The 20,358-nt window shown below is 39.1% G+C and overlaps 1 protein-coding gene across 1 annotated transcript in view; it reads right to left on the bottom strand.

The window, feature by feature from the left end:
• The window catches only part of LOC149780991 (G2/M phase-specific E3 ubiquitin-protein ligase-like), a 44,621-nt gene that overhangs the window by 17,882 nt on the left and 6,381 nt on the right, over nucleotides 1-20,358 (bottom strand). The window contains exons 3-5 of the mRNA XM_089938098.1: nucleotides 18,557-18,729; nucleotides 10,853-10,983; nucleotides 9,742-9,944 (exon numbers count right to left, since the gene is read on the bottom strand). Coding sequence (XP_089794224.1) covers nucleotides 9,742-9,944; nucleotides 10,853-10,983; nucleotides 18,557-18,729 — 507 coding nt within the window. The remainder of the gene's footprint in view (nucleotides 1-9,741; nucleotides 9,945-10,852; nucleotides 10,984-18,556; nucleotides 18,730-20,358) is intronic.

The raw sequence follows: 20,358 nt of genomic DNA on the forward strand, positions 1-20,358 counted from the left end.
GCTGTTCTAGACCTGTTAGTGGAAGAAACCAAGTGAGTGACAACTATTTGGTTACCGATGGATGGTAACCTATTTTGGGCTACAATGCCTGGTTGTATCAAGAGAACAACCGAACCCTTCAATCTGAACTAAATATAGTTCAAGTTGACATAAAGGGCATGCAGCTCACTATCAGGAAACATGACTTGTATGATAGTGACTTTTATGAAGTGTGGGCTATAATGGATTCAAATCAAGCCAGGTTAAAACCCAGGATTGGTTCCATTTAGAACGAGAAGAAGTGATTTTGGTCAAGTGAGACCAAAATGAGCTAAATATTCGATAGGTCTATATCATGCCCAAATCATGTCTGACATGATGCCAGAATGTGTCAAATATCATGGGGCGGTTGCCTTTGATAGAGATTGGAGCCAACTGTTTCTCCTCAAAGAGCCAGAGGTTAAAGTCAGCCAGCTGAAGGATTGAGGCACTCAGAGGGACAACGTTGTTCGTATGGCAAGAGTCCAAGAAAACACATCACTTTCCCTCATAAGCCTTGAAATTGGAGAGCTTGCTTTCTCTCAAGATTCTCTCCACAACTGCAGGTTTGAATTGTTTGACTTGCAAGGCTGTCCTTATAAGAGCCAAGTGTGTAGAAGAGGACAGTCTGAGCAGGGAAGGACCACCCATGACCGTGGTTGCTGGAGAGAAGATTCTGGTTGGTGGGAGTCTTCTTGGACAGATCTATCACCAGAATGAGTAGATTGGTGACTGAGGACTTATATCATCTGAGAGGGGTTATCATAATCTTCTTTCCATTCCGACCCAATAACTTCCAGATTCATTGTGAAGGACTTCTCCTTGATAGAGTGTCAGCCAAGATATTGAGTCTGTCGGGCATGTATCTGATTAGTACATTGATATGGAGCTTGTCGAACCAACATAGAAACTAATAAATGGTAACAAATAGATCAGGTGATTTGGTAACTCCTTGTTTGAGGAGACAGGTCATCATCAGAGTTGCTGGACCTAATGAGGACCTTTTTTCCTCAAGGTTGATCTATTCAGAAGTAAAGGCATTGGTGACAGCCCTAATGTTTAGGATGTTGATGTGTAGAGATCATTCCCCTGGCTCCCTTGTGCTGCTGACGGTAGTGAAGGCCGGAAACAGGTGTGCACCCCGACCATGAACACTGGCTTTGGTACATATGGTTATTTCAACTTGGGGCTGCCCATAGGATTCCCACTGCCAGCCAAACTGGGCTGCACCACTGATGCAGGAATGATCTAATCTGGGGCATGATCATGACTGTTTAATCAAAGGGACATGAAAAGGGGTGCCATTTTGCTCATATTATCAGCATAAAAAAGATTTCCAAGTGGGATCAAGTCTGCTGTCGCATTGAATAAACTAAGGATTTGCTAACACTCTCTCACCATAATCCTGTTGGAAATGGACATGAGTTTGATGATTTTGAACACAAGGAAGTTGCACCAGATTATGGCTGTTTAAAACTTCCAATAATGCCAAATCCAACACTGAAGAATGTGCAACGATATTCCAAACCAGCTCTAATGCGGAATGGAGCACATCTGTCCGCCTTATTAAAACAGACGGACATATGAACAGCTGCAATATTATTGTCAAGTGCCGAGAGATCAGTACTGAAGGCATCTGTCGCCTTAAGTCTAACCGATTGGGGAATGAACCTGAAGGATGACATCTCTTCCTCCTCGTCGAGATCTACCGATTCTTTAGAGTAGCGATAGGGGGGTGAAGGGCATTTGGAAGTAGCCAACACCATATAAATGTCTTTGACAACGGGTTGAAAGCTAAAAGTCGGTATGTTTCATGGTTGGATCTGAATGTGATATCACAGATGGTGGATTCAAAGGAGTTTCGTCACACTCTCTGTGCATTGAGGCCCAATGTGGGTGTACTTAGAGCTCTGGAGAAGACATAACTGGTGGCTTTAAGACTCAATACCATCCCTATGAAAACATCTCTAGATCTCCCTTGTGGACAAGCAGTGAACATACAGAAGTACGGCACTGCCAGGACTAACTAACGGTACTTTGCCCAGCAAGTGGTCAGCCTGAACTCTGGTGGTATAGAAGAGTCCAGGCTATCATTGGTACCAGCAGCTCATACAGCCTGGCTAGATAGACAGATTTTTTTACTGAAATCTTTGTCACTGAAAGGGTATGTCTTGGACAGCACTGTCAGACAGATGGATCTCTCACTAAGATCCCCATAAATCATAGTTGGCTGAACTAATTCATCAAAAAGATCCCCATGTTGGAACGGCCAGATCCAACGCATTGGATCCAATGGATCCGGTACAAACCCAATGCCAGAGGCCGTTCTCAGACATGCGAGGGGACTCGCAGTGACTGGGCTGCCTTAAATTGGGAAACTCCCCCAACAAGTGGGAAATGCATGCAACGAACAAGTTGGCTGGGCTGTCTTCTCAAAAGGTCTCCTGTGCTGGACAGTTGGTGACAGCTGGATGGCTGGCAACAGTGCAGTGGTATAAAGAGGTTGGTTCCAGTTGATCCGGTACAAACCTCATGCGCACAGACAAACAGGCTCGATGGCCATGCTTGGACATGTGGGGGGACTTATGCCCACTGGGTAAATAAAATTGGGGAATACTTGAATACTCCCCGAAGAGTCTGTATCGCCAACAAGGTTGTCTTCTTTGAATTATTCCGTCTTTCCTTTCCTTCATTGCCGAATGGGCTATTGTTTTGAACATACATTTCATCCATTTAGAAAACGACACAAGAAGAGAAAGCAAAGCATAGATTAGCGAATCAGCATGTGACTAACTAGCTAATATGGTAGTCCAGACTTCCTCTGACCACGTATTACAGATGCTGCATATCACAGACAGTGTGAAATTAGCATAAACAAGAGTCATGGCAGATGTCCATGCTCTGAAGTTGCATAAATAACATTTAGATGACATACTGCTGAAACGACACAAGGAGGGAAAGCAAAGCATAAATTAGTCATTCATCAAGTTACTAACTTGTTAATATAAATGTATTCCCCGTTACTAATGAAGGAGTCGAAAAAGTGAGTTTCGTATTCTAAACTTATAGACTATGCTTTGAACTTGCATTTCAAGCATTTAGTTGACCTTTCTACATAAACTACACAAGAAACAAAAAATAAAGTATAAATTAGCAATGCAGAATGTTAAAAACTCGCTAAAAACAATTCTTTTTCAATTGGGGCAAGTGAAAATGTCCAAGGCGAGATAACTCATAATGACTCTGCAAAGGTCAACGATAGCTTTTAGTGATATTTTATTAAAAGAACCAAGTCCCTAAAGGTGACAAAATCACTAATTGGCAGAAATTGTGAAAAGAAAAACCTGCAGCAGAATAATTAATCAATAATCCAAAAAGAACGTTGGATGAGTCAACTAAAATGCAAAAATGGCTCGGATTGTAGGAGGATAAACTGTACAATGTTATCCAGTACAGCAGTGAAGCTAAAACCTAGTGACACCTGGTGGTGTCAAGGGGAGGTTATGTGCAAGAGTTATTGCCCTTTGTCTATTGAAATAGACAGGAAAAGATGATGATTTTCATTTTTTTAGCAGGGCTGGAGGTAGCAGGCTAATATTCCTACATTTCGTAAATTAATGTGATTGCGGATCATACTCGAAGGAGAAATGGGCATTCTTCAAAGTAAAGGTAACTTTTACAAATCACATGCATCATGTGCTTCAAAGTTATTTGGCATTCTAATGGAGTGGTAAGATATTTTATTATTAAGTACTCGATTTGGTACTGTGGTGTTGGTGTAGCCAACTTAGAGAAATGTCCAAAGAACAAAAGATGAAGATGAAGTCTCCTCAATTACCAACCCTAAGGCCGACTCAGAATTTTGGGGTTTTAGTCAAGAAGATGTAACTGCTTGCTTTGGTGTTTCAGCAACTTTCACTAAGGTGACAAGAGTTAACAAGTCAAACAAACAATGAAAGAAAGATATAAAATTGAAGTCCATTGTAACTAAGGCTTGAAAATCAGCAATACAGAAGCCTATTATGGCTTCCCAAAAGGCAAAAAATACCAGAGATTTTAAGAAGTCCATCTGACAGACCTAAACAACTTGGCAAAATTCAGCATCAAAGCCCTGAAACTGAAATTAGGCTTGCAATAAAATGTCTGCTGGTGTGGCTAATACATAAGAAATCGACAGTTTACATGTAGTGGTTGAAACTGAAGGGCCATACAACACTGATATTACTCCTGCAGTGGTTGATCAAAGTAGACCAGTAGAAAAAACTCTTAAGTGGCAAGATAAATGGGTCATTGTTCGATGGCTTAGGACCAGATAAGAATGGTCCTTGTATAAGTAATCCTGCATGATAGCATGTGACACTTGCCTAAACTGAAAGCTAATAAGAAAGGAAAAGCCCCTTTCGAAATTTTTGGCATAATGCAATGTACAAGATCATTTAAATGTGACAAAATTGGGCTCCCACTTGTCAATCAAGAAATTTGGAATGACGCAAGTAAAGAGTTCATTCCTATCATATAGCCTCTAGGTATACATTGGAGTTTTTTTTTATTTTTAACATAACTCTATTTGAGTCATATCACTATGATGTCTGCAGTGTGGCAGTTTATAGTGATGTGTAGCATGTAGCGTCATATCCCACCCAGTCACATTATCCTGACATCAAGCCGACCAGTCCAAACACTAACCTCTCAATGCTGAGTGCCAAGAGATCTAGCTGCCAGTACCATTTTTATAAGTCTTTGGTATGACTCTGCCGGGTTTAGATACATATAATACCTTGCTGCTGCAGGTATTATTCCTCCTGTCAAATTAGCAGGCTTATTAAAGTAAAAAATTGCCATAAACTCTGAGATAAAAAGCTTGATTTCAGATGTGGTTACTTACATGGGGCAGGTGAAATAAAATGTATCTCTTAGAAGGAGGTACATGATACATCCAAACTTAAAATGTGAAATTATTCCATTCTTTGCAATATTAATAACCCCAATCATCTGTGCTTAGGGATGATTATTCCATTCTTTGCAATATTAATAACCCAAATCATCTGTGCTTAGGGATGATTTTGCTAGAAAAGTAAAATGATTTGACACTTGTTTGACTCTAGCCCAATTTTGAACTGAAGTCAAGTGAACAGGTGTTTCAGTAGATGCAGTGGTAATGGAGTCAGGGATAAGTTTAGAGGAGAACCTAAAGCAGTGTTTTACTAATTTGAAGAGTTTCACAAGTGAATTAGTGACATTGTTTAAACTGTGTCCCGATGCAAAATACATTGTAAATTCACTCAATTCCGATCATATTTTCTAAAAGAAATCCCTTTTCCCGATGAATAGAGAACCATTGTTAGTAATGACACAAAAGTGAGTTATAGTTACATCTGTATAAGATAACTATCACTTTGATTTCACCATTGTAATAGTTCTCATATGAAATTGGAATTCTCACCAATTGTCTATCAAGCAAATCTCAATAAATTTGCTTAATCATAAATACTGCAAGCAAGAAACAATTAACATGTTTAAAGCAGTCTCAGATCTCATACAGGAAAATGATTTGTTCACTTCTATATATCCAAAGGATACTAACTTTTAATAGGTATTTCAATACACAGAGATTACCAAATTGTCTCTGACATTTATTTGAAATAGACAATCTTTCAACTTGTTTACCCAAAGGGATTTTCTCTGCTACAGTGGTGTTCACAAACCCTTTTATGCATGACTACAGTTAGGCAGTTCTAATATACTGAAGACTCATTTCATTTTGACAGTCAATTTTGTGCACAAAAATACATTAATTATGCTCAAATCTTTAGGTTTCATAACAAGTATGGAGAAATCTAAGCTAATTCCACCTTAAAGAACTTTAATTTTTGGTTTGGACTTGGTGCAGTTTAAAGTATTTCTTACTGTAGAGAAAGTAGAAAGAATGAACAATCTTGTAGAACGTAGAAATGTTTTGATACAGCATCAGCTATAGTACAAGAATTGATATCTTTCATTGGTATGCTCATACTGCCTTTTATGCAGTTCACAAATGCACTAATGATATCTGAACATGATAAAATTAAAGGCCTTTGTGAAGCAAATAGTTTGATAATAAAGAATTACTGTCTGAACATATTATCCATGAACTGGAAAAATGGTACCAATATATACTGCAAATAAGAATGATAAATTAATAAACCCTTTGCTCATTCATAGAAACAATATGGGTTTGTACAACAGAAGTCAATCCAAACCACAAAACATTGACACCTGAGATGCCAATTCATGTTTGAAATACCTGTGTACTCCTTATCGTATGGAAAGCATATCTTTGAGGTTATTAACAATTAAACTAGTTGCTCTCTTATCACCATATACAGCTGCTATAGCACAGACTTTAATAGCTTTGAATGTATAGAGTATGACTAGTGTGAGATACATGGTTCCCACTCTTTTCTAAATATAAATTTCCGTCTTTTCCAGTTTTTTTTCAGGATGAAATCAATTTTTTCAAGGTTAACATATGACCAATAATGAATGGAATTAAAGAACATTTTGGATTATAAGACATACATTTTCCAAAATCTGAAGATGTTTCTCTTTCAAGACTCTCCAAAACATATATGTCAGAAAAGATGATCATGTAGAAAACCACAAGATGAGTCACACGAAACAAATTTGACTATATTCCCATAAGTTGGCATTTAAAGCCATTTCAGTGTACAGAATACAAATTCTAACCTTTCTTTGCTGACCTGCATTATGTTGCTACATGGAAACAACATAATGAGCATCAATTTTGTTTCCTTTCAAACCTTTAATTCCAAAGAATTCTAGAGCAATATGTGTGCATGTTATACAAAGTAAATATTTCCTATCACAGTATGAAAAAAAACCAATAAATGCAAAGTTTTAGAATCTTATCTTGTTACAAAAAAAGTTTAATCCTGAAATTATGTGTGCCAATAAAATCTCAAGTTTTTCAACCAACCTAAACTCCTTAACACGATTTGGTTAAAAATTCCATCATTTAAAGACATTTACAAAAGGGCTGATTTAAAATTTGACAAAAGACCTTCAAAACTATATATTGTTGTATAAACAAGGACTGGAGTTTCTGTAAAATCAACTTGTCTTCTTGTACTTCAATAAACCAGTCCCCAAACCTATATTGATACATGGGCTCTTATCGTTTCTTAATATATAATAAAAGGGAGGACAATTTCACATTTCTCCTGCATACCTTTTAAGATCTGAAACCAATGCTTCAAGCTACATGTACCTGTGTAATAGTTTTGCACCAAAATTCAGCTCAGAGATTCGAAATTTTTTAATCCAGGTGTCAGCCGAATATTCCAACCCCATTTTTCACATTGGGACATTTTGGATGGAGTGTGGGTTCAGAGCAATTACACATAAAAAATTTGGAATCTGCCGCCACCGTAAGATAGCTTACCAGCGGGCCTAGCAAATTTAAGCTAGGTTATATTGACTTATACCTGCATGAAATCGATAGGAAAATTATTTATTTTCTCAAAAATGGCAAGTATTATAAATGTTATGTTTTTATTCCGCTGAGAGACTTGATGAAACTCAGCATAGATGAAACCTGACCAGGTACTAGCCATTTGCATTAATAGTCACATTACTTCACAAATCTCAAACAACGACATCGGAAGTCCAATATTCACGTGATATCAACAACAAACTCCTTTTTAATGTTGTTGTACAAAATTTTAATTACAGTAAATGAAAATCTGATACCTTTCGAAAAAAATCTAAAAAGAACAAATAATTCTCAAGATATTTATTTCGAAAGCAACTACAAGAAACTTGGCCAGTCTGATTCATCAAGCAGGGTAGTCTGGTTCCCTGCTTTGTATGCTCCCTATGTGAGACAGCACATGTCAACATGGTAGTCACGTGATACAACAAAACTCCCAAGTTCGTCTCGGAATAAATATAGAGAATTTTGTGTTCTTTCATTTTTGTATTTTTATTACAACCAGTATACGACTTTCATTTAGTATTCTTTTTTCTACAATATTTGAAAATGATGGTTGTGAAACTATGTGTGCTCATGCGACATGCTATAGAAATCACTAGTACCAGCTCAAATTTCATTAACGCATTAGTTTCATCGTCTTTCAGCAGATTAAAGACATACAGATTTTAATACTATCTCAATTTCTGAGAAAATAAATAATTTTCATATCGATTTCATGCAGGTATAACTTGATTTAACAACATTTAAGTTTGCTAGCCCATCTGCTAAGCGGCTATGCTTTAACGCCACCATGTTGTCCTCCTGTGCTGCTAGACTGGTTTTCATACCTTCCATTAAAACAAAATACGGATATCGAGCTGTCTGTGAAACAAAAGGTCTACTAGATGAATCTAATCCACCGAGTATTTGGATTGTCTCAATAAATATACTTATATCAAGCACCCAAATGATCCATACTGCAACCTCCTAATATTCTGGTTAGAACTCGAAAAATTTAACTCACGATCAGTTCAGTTATGACTCTATTACGTAAATAAGATTCCCGGGTTTTTCCCCGACTTCCGTCAATATTTGCAAAATACAAGGACTTTTCACGGTCCGGAAAAAAATTATCATTTCTCCCGACTTTTTCCCAATTTCCCGGTAGCGTGGGAACCCTGGACATATACACTAGTGTTAAGCTTTTCAAATTGTTGAAAACTTAAAAGCATGGCAAACGTTTCCAGTTGGACCTGATTGTTTATAATGACAAGAAGCTTTAATGTATGTGCAATACATATTTTGTTGCATTATACTGACAGGACAAAATATATTAAGAAATACCAGGTTTTTGTATCTTATAGTTAATACGAAACTGTGTCAACTAGTATTGTTGCTACATCATGTAAAACAGGTTTGGACCAGTCAGGGATTTATATGTTTAAGTTTAAATTGCATTCTTTCAGAGCTACAAGAACATTAAAAGCTTTCATATCAACTGTTCATCGTGGGAAATCTCAAAAACGGCAGACTGGACATCAGAAAATAATTTTCTTATGTTTAATCTGAGAGATGTTATTGAGTGAAGAAAGGATATGCGGAGGCAATTATAACTTGCAATACTTAATTTAGTACTTGTTTGTCTTCACCACTTGAAAGAATATATGGTGATGAAATAATTAGTCATAAGTAATGATTATTTTTTTCTGATCCTGATTTACAGGTTAATTAATATTTAACCATTCTGAATACATTTATCTGCTTGATAACTGAGTGTTGTTTTGTTGTTTATCTTTGAAGATGCTATGCATATATGTGAGAGCAACTGCATTAGGAAAAATAATGGCCCCATCATCAAAGTATTTGTGATGGAGGAGCAGTAATATTGGAGTAAACCTGGATACTGAGCATAAATACACCCACTCTTACTACAAAGGAGTTCTCCTCTCTCTTTATTACCTCGACAACAAAACTTTTAGCTTTGAGCTATGAATCACCATGATTTGGCATCCAGATTACATAATGATGCATCATGTGAGTTGTAATAAATGTACCTTTTTGAACAATGCTTGATTTCTCCAAAGACAGATCAACATACCATGTATTACTTTGGCTTTACTCTTTTGCCATGCCCTCTTATCCTCAACGCATATTTATGAAGGGTCCATTTTAATGGTACTTCTTGATAAAGATATAGTCAGAGACATCTGGATTTAATGTAATATTTTCTGAATGATAATTCAGTAGTGTACCTTCTAGATCTTGTAAGAACTTTTTCCAGTGCTCGAGTATTTTCTTCTCTGTCTCTCTTCTTTTTGACCATTTCACAACAAATAGCTGCTCGAGCTGCAAAGCACTGAGAACCTCTGTGGAAAAAATGAAAACCTTCTCCCACTGCTTCTTGTTCTTCTTCACTTCATCCAAAATTGTCATGGTCTGAAGTCCCTCCTTAAATCTTAAACACATAAATAGAGAAAAAAAAGAAATGTCTGTATGCACCATGGATACATCACCACCATGCTTGAAATGAACTGAACACAGAAAACTGAACAAGGTTGTCATGGACAGATGGGAGTAACAATTGCCCCTACCACACTATCAAGGCGGGGCATGAACAGTTAAACTTGGAAATAGCAGCAAAGGACTTAAAAGACATACAAACTGGAGAATAAAAACGAATTTTATGATGAGACTCAATATACTTTATACCATATGACATACACAGGGTAAGAACATTGCTTTCCAAGCTTACCGTTGTTTTTGAGCAGATGGCCATTATACGGAGGTGTCAACTGATTCAAGTCTCACTGTAAATGCATTGAATGCATGCAAATTGTCATTAGAGTGCTACTTTAATAACCACTTTTCATATCAAAGTGATGCAATTCAAATAGAAGATCAAGTGATATAACATAGAAATGAGAAATATAAAGCTCATCCTCTCGATAAGCCCATTTCTAGATATGATGCCTCTTGGTTAGAGTCCAGCTTGGACAATATTAAATCAATATACCTCAACCACTGTGTCCCTCTCAATATGTACCCCCATTATATGCAGATAACTAATTGATGAAGGCTGCAGTGACATAAAAAGGATATCCTGGTAGTAGCCTTTCAATCAACAATTTAGATGACATTAAATGTTAAGTTTATATGCAGGTAAGAAGTCATTATGCAGACTTATTATATATTACTATTAAAGTCATATGTACAAGCCAGCCTTTCTCAAGAACCTTTTGATGAATTTTTGATTCACTTACTCTATTATTTAAGGGTTTTCTATAGAATTTAGTGTCTGTGTTATGGAGTGTTTGAATCATAGGACAGCTTGACAGAGTAATTCATTATCAATCAGTTACTTACTGTTGGATGGATTTTTGTTTCCTCTTGGTAGGAGACCGTGATACTGGATGCTCACTTTTACCCAGGGTGCTTTGTTCCTCTGCTTTAGGTACAGCAGCTTTGAAATCCTCTTCATTGGAAGCAGCAGCAATCTACAATTATGTTTAATGTCAATAAAGGTATCGCTTCATAACTTTCTTCAACCTAACAACATTTACGTTCTAGTATTTAATGTTTTGTCAATATCTGCTCCAGTGAATTTTATGAGTCACATGGACAGACAGAAATATTTAAGACTTTAATTTACAGGGACATGGTCCACTGAACTTAGTCATTTGTGCACTAATTTAAGTGATAGTTGACAGAATGATATGGAACTAAGGTTGAGGACAATTGGTTATTTCTATAAAACCATTTATTGGAAGCAACATTTTTCTTTATGCCATGCCCCACTCTCTCAGATTCCTAAGTGTAACATGTTCTCCAAGCATAAAATTGAAGACAGAGTTTTATTGATGCTTTTTCTGTGCCATAAAATTGTCTTCTGAATCTAAGATATATACATGTTGCTTAACAGACAGTTGTAAATTTAGCTAGTCTTTTTAGCCATTTCAGTAATTCTGGTTGACTGCTAGCCAATATAGCATACAACTATTAATGCACAATCTGGAATTCCATCCGTGTCAAAATTCTGATTGACATGAGCGTAGGTGATTTATATTGAGACAACAAAGCCTGAAGAATGGGTAAAATAGATAATAACGTGGAATGCTGGAAATCAAACTCTTTTGAGGTTCAATTAAATAAAGCATCATGTTAAATTTGTTTGTAAACCAAGATTCCTTTATACAGTTATGCTCTGGTAACATAAAAAGAATGGGAAACCATGGCCCTTAAATCTTTTAAATGATGTCTAATGTTGAAAATCGAACTAATTCATAGTCTTTACAATAAAAAGCCCCTTGCAATATTTGGTTGAAGACCCACAAACCTTGTTAAAGACGAACACCAAAGTCATGAGGCTGGGAAATCAGGAGACATATGTCCGATAATTAATGTCACAGAACTCTGTAAATGAAGCTAGTGTAAAATCTTGACAATATAAAGCTGCTTTCCAAATTTTGCTTTGAGTCCAACAATACATGAAACATTATGTTGTGGAAAGCAAATTTTTAGTAAATTATGTTTCTCCAAGAATACTTATCCGATTACATTAACGTTAGGGATATAAGCCTGCTACCTCTCGAATCCAGCCCTACTAAAAGACGAAAATTCATCTTTTCTGTCTATCTCATATAGACCAAAGGGCAATAACTCTTGCCCCTTACCTCCCCTTGCCACCGCCAGGTGTCACTAGTTTTTTAATGCTGAGCAATATATATTATATGAGGATGCTCGCATAGCGGGGTGGTTGGGAGGGTTTTTAAGTAATGTGATCGGATAAGTATTCTCGGAGAAACACAATTTGCTAAAAATTTGCTTTCTCCTTCAAATACGTTCCCCCATCACATTAACATTAGGAGAATAGGTAATAGGAGGACGGAATGCTGAGCATCCTACCTCCACCCCGGGTACCTTCTGGGGAATGATGGCTGGATTCCCCATTTGAACGATAACCCGTTCTCCTAATTTCATCAGCAACACAGCCTAGGGTCCCGTGATATGTGACCCCTATATACGGTTAAAAAGATAGTTACTGAATCAAGCGAAGCTGATAGGCTGTGCTGATTACACTGGACCTATCAGATTCAAGGTTTGCCGTTGCGAAGCCAAATCTCTGAGGTAAAAAACTGGAGAAGGTTGACTCTGCATGCTAGCCAACAGCTTCTATTATATCTCGGATCGAAACATTGCGTTCGAATGCAAGGCTCGCCACGATTGCTCTAATCTCATGAGCTGTAATCTTCATGAGGCGACTCTGATCTTGTGAGACCTCAGATTATGCTGAGCGTATAACCCACTTCAGCCATGAAGCAAGTGCTTGAGGGGTGATATCCTGTTTACCAGCTTTGACCGGAAGAAAGAGGTGCTTGCGTGTGTCCCGACATACCTCTGTGCGTTTTAAATAGTGCTTGAGTGCACGAACAGGATCTTGCATGGCTGTTGCTCTTGATTTATCTATGGAAGAGAGCGAGCGAATGATGATTCTTTGATTGCCAATGGATGGTAACCTATTTTTGGCTATAAAGCCTGGTTGCGTCAGGAGGACCACCGAACCATCTGATCTGGACTGAAGAAAGTTTGGGTCACTGGAAAGGGCATGTAACTCGCTCAACCTGCATGCTGAAGCTAAGGCTATCAAGAAACATGTTTTGTATGATAGTAGCTTTAACGAAGTGTGGGCTAAAGGTTCAAATTTGTCTGAATTGAGCCATGTTAAAACCCAGGACAGATTCCATTTTGGAAACAGGGTGAGGGATTTTGGTCGATTGAAATCAAAATTGGCTAAAAGATCTGACAGATCTTTGTTATGCCCAATATCACATCTACCATGATGGTGGAATGTGTCTGATATCATGGAGTGGTAGCCTTTGATAGTAATTGGGGCCAACTGTTTCTCCTCAAAAAGCCAGAGAAAAAAGTCGGCCAGTTGAGGGATTGAGACACTCAAAGGGAAGATGTTATTGATATGGCACCAGTCCCTGAAAACACGCCACTTTCCCTCGTAAGCCTTCAGAGTGGAGGGCCTTCTTGCTCTTGAGATTCTCTCCACAATCGAAGGTTTAAATTGTTTGTCTCGCAAGGCTGTCCGGACTAGAGCCAAGCGTGAAGAAGAAGACAGACCGGGCAGGGGTGGAACACCCGTGACCGCGGTTGTTTGAGAAGATTTGGGCTGGTTGGAATCTTCCTGGGTAGATCTATCATTAGATCGAGTTGATTGGTGATCCAAGACTTGTTCCATCTAAGAGGGGCAATCAGAATCATCTGACAGTTCTGACCCCTTAACCTCTGGATTATTTTCGGTACCAAAACCGTGGGAGGGTAGGCGAATGCCCACAACCCCTCCCAGCTGATTGACAGAGCGTCCACGGCCCAAGCCTCTGGGTCTGGAACTGGAGAGACAAAGGTGGGCAACTTGCGATTCCACCTTGTCGCAAAAAGATCGATCATCGGACGCCCCCAAAGTGTGCAAATCCAAAGAAAGACTGATTGATGGAGTGACCATTCCTTGTGAATGACTTGGCCTTTCCTGGATAGAGTGTCGGCCAAGACATTGAGTCTGCCAGGAATGTGTCTGATTTATACGTTGATGTGGAGGTTGTCGCACCAACGTAGAAACTGCCAGATCAGAATGCACAGGTCTGGTGATTTGGTGCCCCCTTATTTGAGGAGGTAAGTCACCACCACAGAGTTGTCTGACATAATGAGGACAGTTTTTCCTGAGAGTTGATCCTTCCAGAAATGAAAGGCATTGATGACAGCCCTCATTTCTATAAGGTTTATGTGGAGAGGCCTCTCCCCTGGCTCCCACATGCCGATGACTGTAGCGAAGTCCGGCAACAGATGGGCACCCCAACCATAGGTACTGGCGTCGGTACATACCATTATCTCTGCTTGGGGCATCTCCAGAGGAATCTCTGTGGACAGCCAACCGGGGTTGTGCCACTGACGCAGGAATGATCGTATCTCGGACGTGATCATTAATGTTTGATTGAGGTGACTTGAAAATGGGCGCCATTGTGCCAGTAACGTCATTTGTAAGGGACGCATAAAAAGACGGCCAAGCAGGATCAAGTCCGCGAATAATCCGAGAAGTTGCAAGAATTCTCTTGCTGAAATCCACGTCCTGTTGGAAATGGACTCGACAAGTTCGATGATCCGGATTACGCGAGCGCGAGGAAGCCGTACCAGATTTAGATCGGTGAGAAACTCCATACCCAGATGGACAAAATGCTGGGATGGACGGAGATCGGACTTTTTCCAGTTCACGAGAAAGCCTAGATGATCTAAAAGTGCTAAAAGATCGTTTCTGCCTTTGAGCAGAATAGAACTTACTATATGTTTCTGGAGGATGTCGTCCAAGTACACTGCCGTCCCTGTAGATGAAATCGAGCGGAACAGGGTGACAACACAATCCATAACCTTGGTAAAAACCCAAGGGCCGATGTTGAGGTTAAAGGGTAGGACCTGGAACTGATAAACCGCATCGCGGTAAACAAATCGGAGAAATTTCCGTGACGCGGGGTGGATAGGGACGTGAAAATATGCATCGGTCATATCTAGACTGACGGCATACTCATCCCACCGGATGGAAAGATGGATTGATCTCGCCGTTTCCATCTTGAATTTAGGTGGTAAAATGTATTGGTTGAGGCGACTCAGGTCGATGATCGGCCTCAACTTGCCGTTTGCCTTCTGGATAAGAAACAGCCTGGAATAAAACCCCGGCGATTGCGGTTTGTTTTTTTTGTTTGTTTTTTTCACAATCTCCACTGCCCGTTTTTCTATGAGTGACTGTATCTCCTGTTGTAGAAAGGTATCCTTCTCCTGATCGGACAGTACGTCCGTGTAGAGGGGAGAGGAGGACAGGGGAGGGGGTTGGATAAATGAAATCCGAAGCCCCTCCAAAATGACCTGGATCACCCAATCGTTCTGAGGAAAAAAAGGTGGTCCAGTGGTCCTGAAATTGCAGGAGGCGGCCGCCCACAGGTAGGCTGTCTACGGGTGGTGGGGAGGGTATGTCAACTTTTAGAGTTAGGAGGCTTGAAGATGAAGAAACTTTGTTTCTTACCGCCTCTGTATGGTAGCCTCCTAGTTTGATTAGACTGTTGTCTCCTGGCATTGGGTTGGGATCTATACTGCACATTTGATTGTAAGGATCCCTTGTCCCTGGTCCGCCAATCATCCCTCCGCTGTGGCAGGGGCTGATTTTTTTTTTTTAAATGCCTGCGAGGGTTGGGCGGCGAGTTGGAGGGGCAGTTCCTGAGCTGCCTGCTTCCGAACTTCTTCAATTTTTCCTCCAAAGAGTAAAGGTGACCCAAACGGAGTCATCTGTAAAGCCAGAGTATGATGGGGCTTGAGCGACGTGGACCGCAGACATGCGTCACGTCGTATCAGGTCTAAGTTGGCAGAAGCAGTCAACGCATTAACTATGGAATGGTGAGCTGCCCTGTTAATAACTCTAGCAATCCAGGCCGTCGCTTCCCAAGCATGGTCATTGTCGGATTTTTCTGCGAGTCGGAAAATGGCTAATGAAGCCAAGTCTAACATTGAAGACGTAGCGACTACGTTCCGGACTAGTTTTGACGTGGCATGGAACACATTTTTGTCCACTTTGTAAAACAGTGGAGCGGACATGTGAACTGCTGCCACATTTTTGTCTAGGGCCAGAACATCCGTACTGAAGGCGTCTGAATGAGTTTTGCTCCAGCGACACGAGAACGTCGCTGGTACTTGGCTTTCTGAAAAGAACGCCTTAGCATTCCTCGGATCACCTATTCGTCCTGATAGACAATCATTGATCTCCTTAATTTTTGCCGACTGGGGAAGGAGCCGGAAGGACAGTGTCTCTTCCTCCCCGTCAAGATCTACAGACATCGTAACTTTGTAGTCTTGATTGGTGGTAGGAGGTGGAGGGCATTCTGAAGTTACCAACACCCTATGAATTTCTTCCACTGCTGCCTTGAAGCCAAACTCAGTCCGTTCCATGGTTGGATCTGTGTACGGCTCATTTGCTGGAGTTTCATCACCCTCACTGTGTGCCGAGTCGTGTTCTGGAATAGCCTGCATCTCTGGATAGAGCATACCAAGTGGCATAGATGACGCGATTCCATCATCCTTGACACTGTCACTAACTCTCCCATGTGGATAAGCCGTGAACATATGGACGGATGCCCTGCCAGCTGGTTTGTCTGGCTTGTGGTCGGCCTGAATGTTGGCGACGGTCCTGCTATCACCGGTACCAGCTGCTCCAATGGCCTGGCTGGATGGACAGATTTCTCACTAAAATCTCCGCCATAGTATTGGTATGTTGCTGGCTGTACACCTTGACCGACGGATTTATTACTAAGATCCCCGTAAATCATATTTGGTCGGACCGTTTTGGCAATAGGGTCCCCATGCTGGGACAGCTGGACGGCTGGTGAGGTAGAGGTTGTATAATGAAACGGATCCGATGGATCCGGTAAAAGAACATGCATCCTGACTTACAGGCCCGAAGGCCATGCTCGGACATGCGGGGGGACTTACGCCCACTGGGCAGCCTAAAATTGGGGGAACATTCCCCCAAAGAGTCAGAAAAAGCTGTGGAAGTGAGCGAGGGAAATAAGGCTAATATCTGGCCTGATGTCAATAGCTGCGTCGTCGTTTCCTGGACCAAACGATGCATCTGTTCAAAGGTGGACTGTTGTACCCTGTCAACATTATTTTCCTCCATTGCCGCTGATGTTACTGGGGCTGATGGTTGCAGACAACGAACTTTAGGTGGAGGGGGGACCTGCCTTCTGGACTACATCAGCCCACATTTGCTCTGTCCAAGTATTACACACACTGCATGGTATAGATGATGTATACTTGGTACATACAATACAAGAGTCACGGTTGTCATCTTTTGCTTTGAACTTTTTGCATTTCATGCATTCGGTTGACATTTCTACTGAAACAACACAAGAAAAGAAAACAAAACACAAATTAGCAATTCAGCATGTTATTAATTCGCTAACACCACAACCGTTACTAACGGAGTAAGCGAAATTAGTCAGTGTCACATTAACTCTTAATTGACAACACGAGTTCAGCGATAGCATGTGTAACATGGTCTTCAGTAGACGAAATCCGTAAGGGTGACAAAGTCACTCAATTTTGAAAAAATTGTTAAAATAATGTATACAACCTGTAGAAGAATGATTGTCCAATGCAATAAATCCAAATTTAACTTCAGATGGTCCAATTTTAACGCTAAGATGGCTTGGATTGTTTGAAGGTATAATGTAAGTGTTATCAGTTCAAGCGAAGCTTAAAAACTAGTGACAGCTGGCGGTGGCAAGGGGAGGTAAGGGCAAGAGTTATCGCCCTTTGGTCTATATGAGATAGACAGAAAAGACGAATTTTCGTCTTTTAGTAGGGCCGGGTTTGAGAGTAGCAGGCTTATATCCCTAACGTTAATGTGATCGGGGAACGTATTTGAAAGAGAAACAGGGTGATAGCCAATCAACAGCCATAACTTCTATAAATGATGACTGCGAAGGTTGGAAATCTTGTTAAACTCAGTTAAAATCCAACAAAACCCCGGAAAATCTTCTTGCAGTAATAAAATTTTATCATTATAGAACTCTAGATACTTCTTCAAGCAGTGCTTTCTGTAAGTCATAATCACTAGAATTAAATTTAAACATCATTCTAAATAAGCACTATGTGTACTTACAGAGCACTTTCATTTGTTCTTATATGCAGCAGTTTTCTAGATGAATTGTTTACTTGTACAGTCAACAGCTTAAGAACAAATATTGGCGTGACAATCACAACAAATATATCACAACATTAACTCAGTTCAATACACTTTGAGCTGACAAGTGACTTTTTTATACAGGGTCTCAGATTCTGCATTTATTAAGAGACTAAAATAATTTGCTGAATACTGGAACTTTAAATAAGAAAAGCTATGATTGTATGATCCTGTCAGGTTTAGTTTATTACCAGTAAACTTTTGCAAGTTGTTCATGATCAATTGTTTAGGAAACTGATACTTTGTCGATTCTACAACAGATTATTAGAAAAATTATTTACCATTTCCACTTGCTCACATTTATTATTCTCATTGGGAACTGACTGTATTGGTGTTATCCCCTTGGCTAATTCCTTGTAAAGAGTTTGATGAAAGAAGTTTGGGCATGGCCCTCTATGTACAATGAAGTAGGCTAACATTTGTCCAGCTTTGAAGTATTGGTTGTCAGTAAAACCTGGAATTGAAAGAAAAACTATTTTAATAATGACATCCATATTATTGAGGTGGGTCAGAATCATTTTTACAAACTAAAAGGCCTTTCTACAAGAATCTTTTCTGTCAAGAGGGGTTAGATTCATTTGATTTGTATTTGAGAAGGTAGTTGAAGGCTTTCTGTAAGCTGAAAAATGAAAATTGTTGTGAAATGTGAAATGGTACTCAACTGACGCTTGATTTTATACTTCAATCAAGAACACGTGTCAGAAACAAAAATATGCTTTTACAAAATCTGCTGGGACTGAAAGTAAAGTTATTTTTGCTTCAGATACAGAATACAGACATGTGGAGGAATGAAGATGAATGTATCTCACTCACTTGCTTACTTTCTTCTATACATTGTTTTGGGGCCCTGAGTGGCCGAGTGGTCTAAAGTGCTCTCCGTTACGGATCACCGCCATCTCATCTCTGCGTGGGTTAGAGTCTCGGATTCGGCCAATGTGGGTATGTGAGAAAGCTTGCCAGTAGCTTCTTGTTGGTCGGTGGTTCGTTCCGGGGTTTTCCCAGGTTCTTCCTCCACCATTAATACTGGCCACCATGTATAGCCTATCGTGTGCTGAAAAATGGCGTTAAACCCTATAACAACAACAACACAGTTTTCTTGACTGACAGTACCATAAGCTCACTTTACAGCCTGGTGAACTAAAAATGACATATTACATAAAATATATTATTATCTGTGGGACAAAGATCATTTACAGACTTGTATTGCCTTCAAAAGTTCAACTGTTTTGTGTGAGCAGTTGCAATAACCATAGAAAAATTTATTTTTTCATATGAACTGAAAAAACATAGTGATCCAACTCACATTTGGTGCAAAAATAATGTAGGAACCTGAAATTTAATAAAGTTTTTGACATTTGTACATGCCATATATGATACTTGTAGGACACAACTTGAATATTTTCCAGTGTGATAAAGAAAAACATACACTATAAAAAAAAACAAAAGACAATATATTACTTCCCTTGCATCTGTATACTATATATACTATATTTAATACTAATAAGATATCAATGGTGAAAATGTGCATTTTATTATGTAGATCAATAATATATCACTTGTGTCTAGATATAAAAACTTTTGTCAGGTTAAATACAACTGAACATTAAGTTGAGATAGCAACAGAAAATGGGAATTATAAAAAAGGTTCCTAAAATATATGACTTTTAGATGATCATTTATATATATATATATATATATATATATATATATATATATATATATATATATATATATATATATGTATTACAATATATTACAACATTAATATGATTCAAGAAAACACAGTTCCCAGTTATACAATTTGCTAGTCAGTATTCCAGTAACTACCTACTGCATTATCCTTAAAAAAGTTTAGTAACCTAGAACTTCGCTTCAACTTTTGATGGCTCATTAAGTAGTTTATGATCAAGATGTAAATATGGAATATATGATTTTAGAATAGGCCAGCACATACTGCAATTTATTATATGTTCATTTTTGTTCTCCGTCAACTTTGCATCATCAGAATCGTTCAGTATTTTACGATACTGAACCTGCGCTCAACTTCATATTGCACTCGTAAAAGAACTACTTTCTACTGCAA

The sequence above is a fragment of the Sinohyriopsis cumingii genome, chromosome 16, assembly GCF_028554795.1.
Source record: "Sinohyriopsis cumingii isolate HCF-2022 chromosome 16, ASM2855479v2, whole genome shotgun sequence".
NCBI lineage: Eukaryota > Metazoa > Mollusca > Bivalvia > Unionida > Unionidae > Sinohyriopsis > Sinohyriopsis cumingii.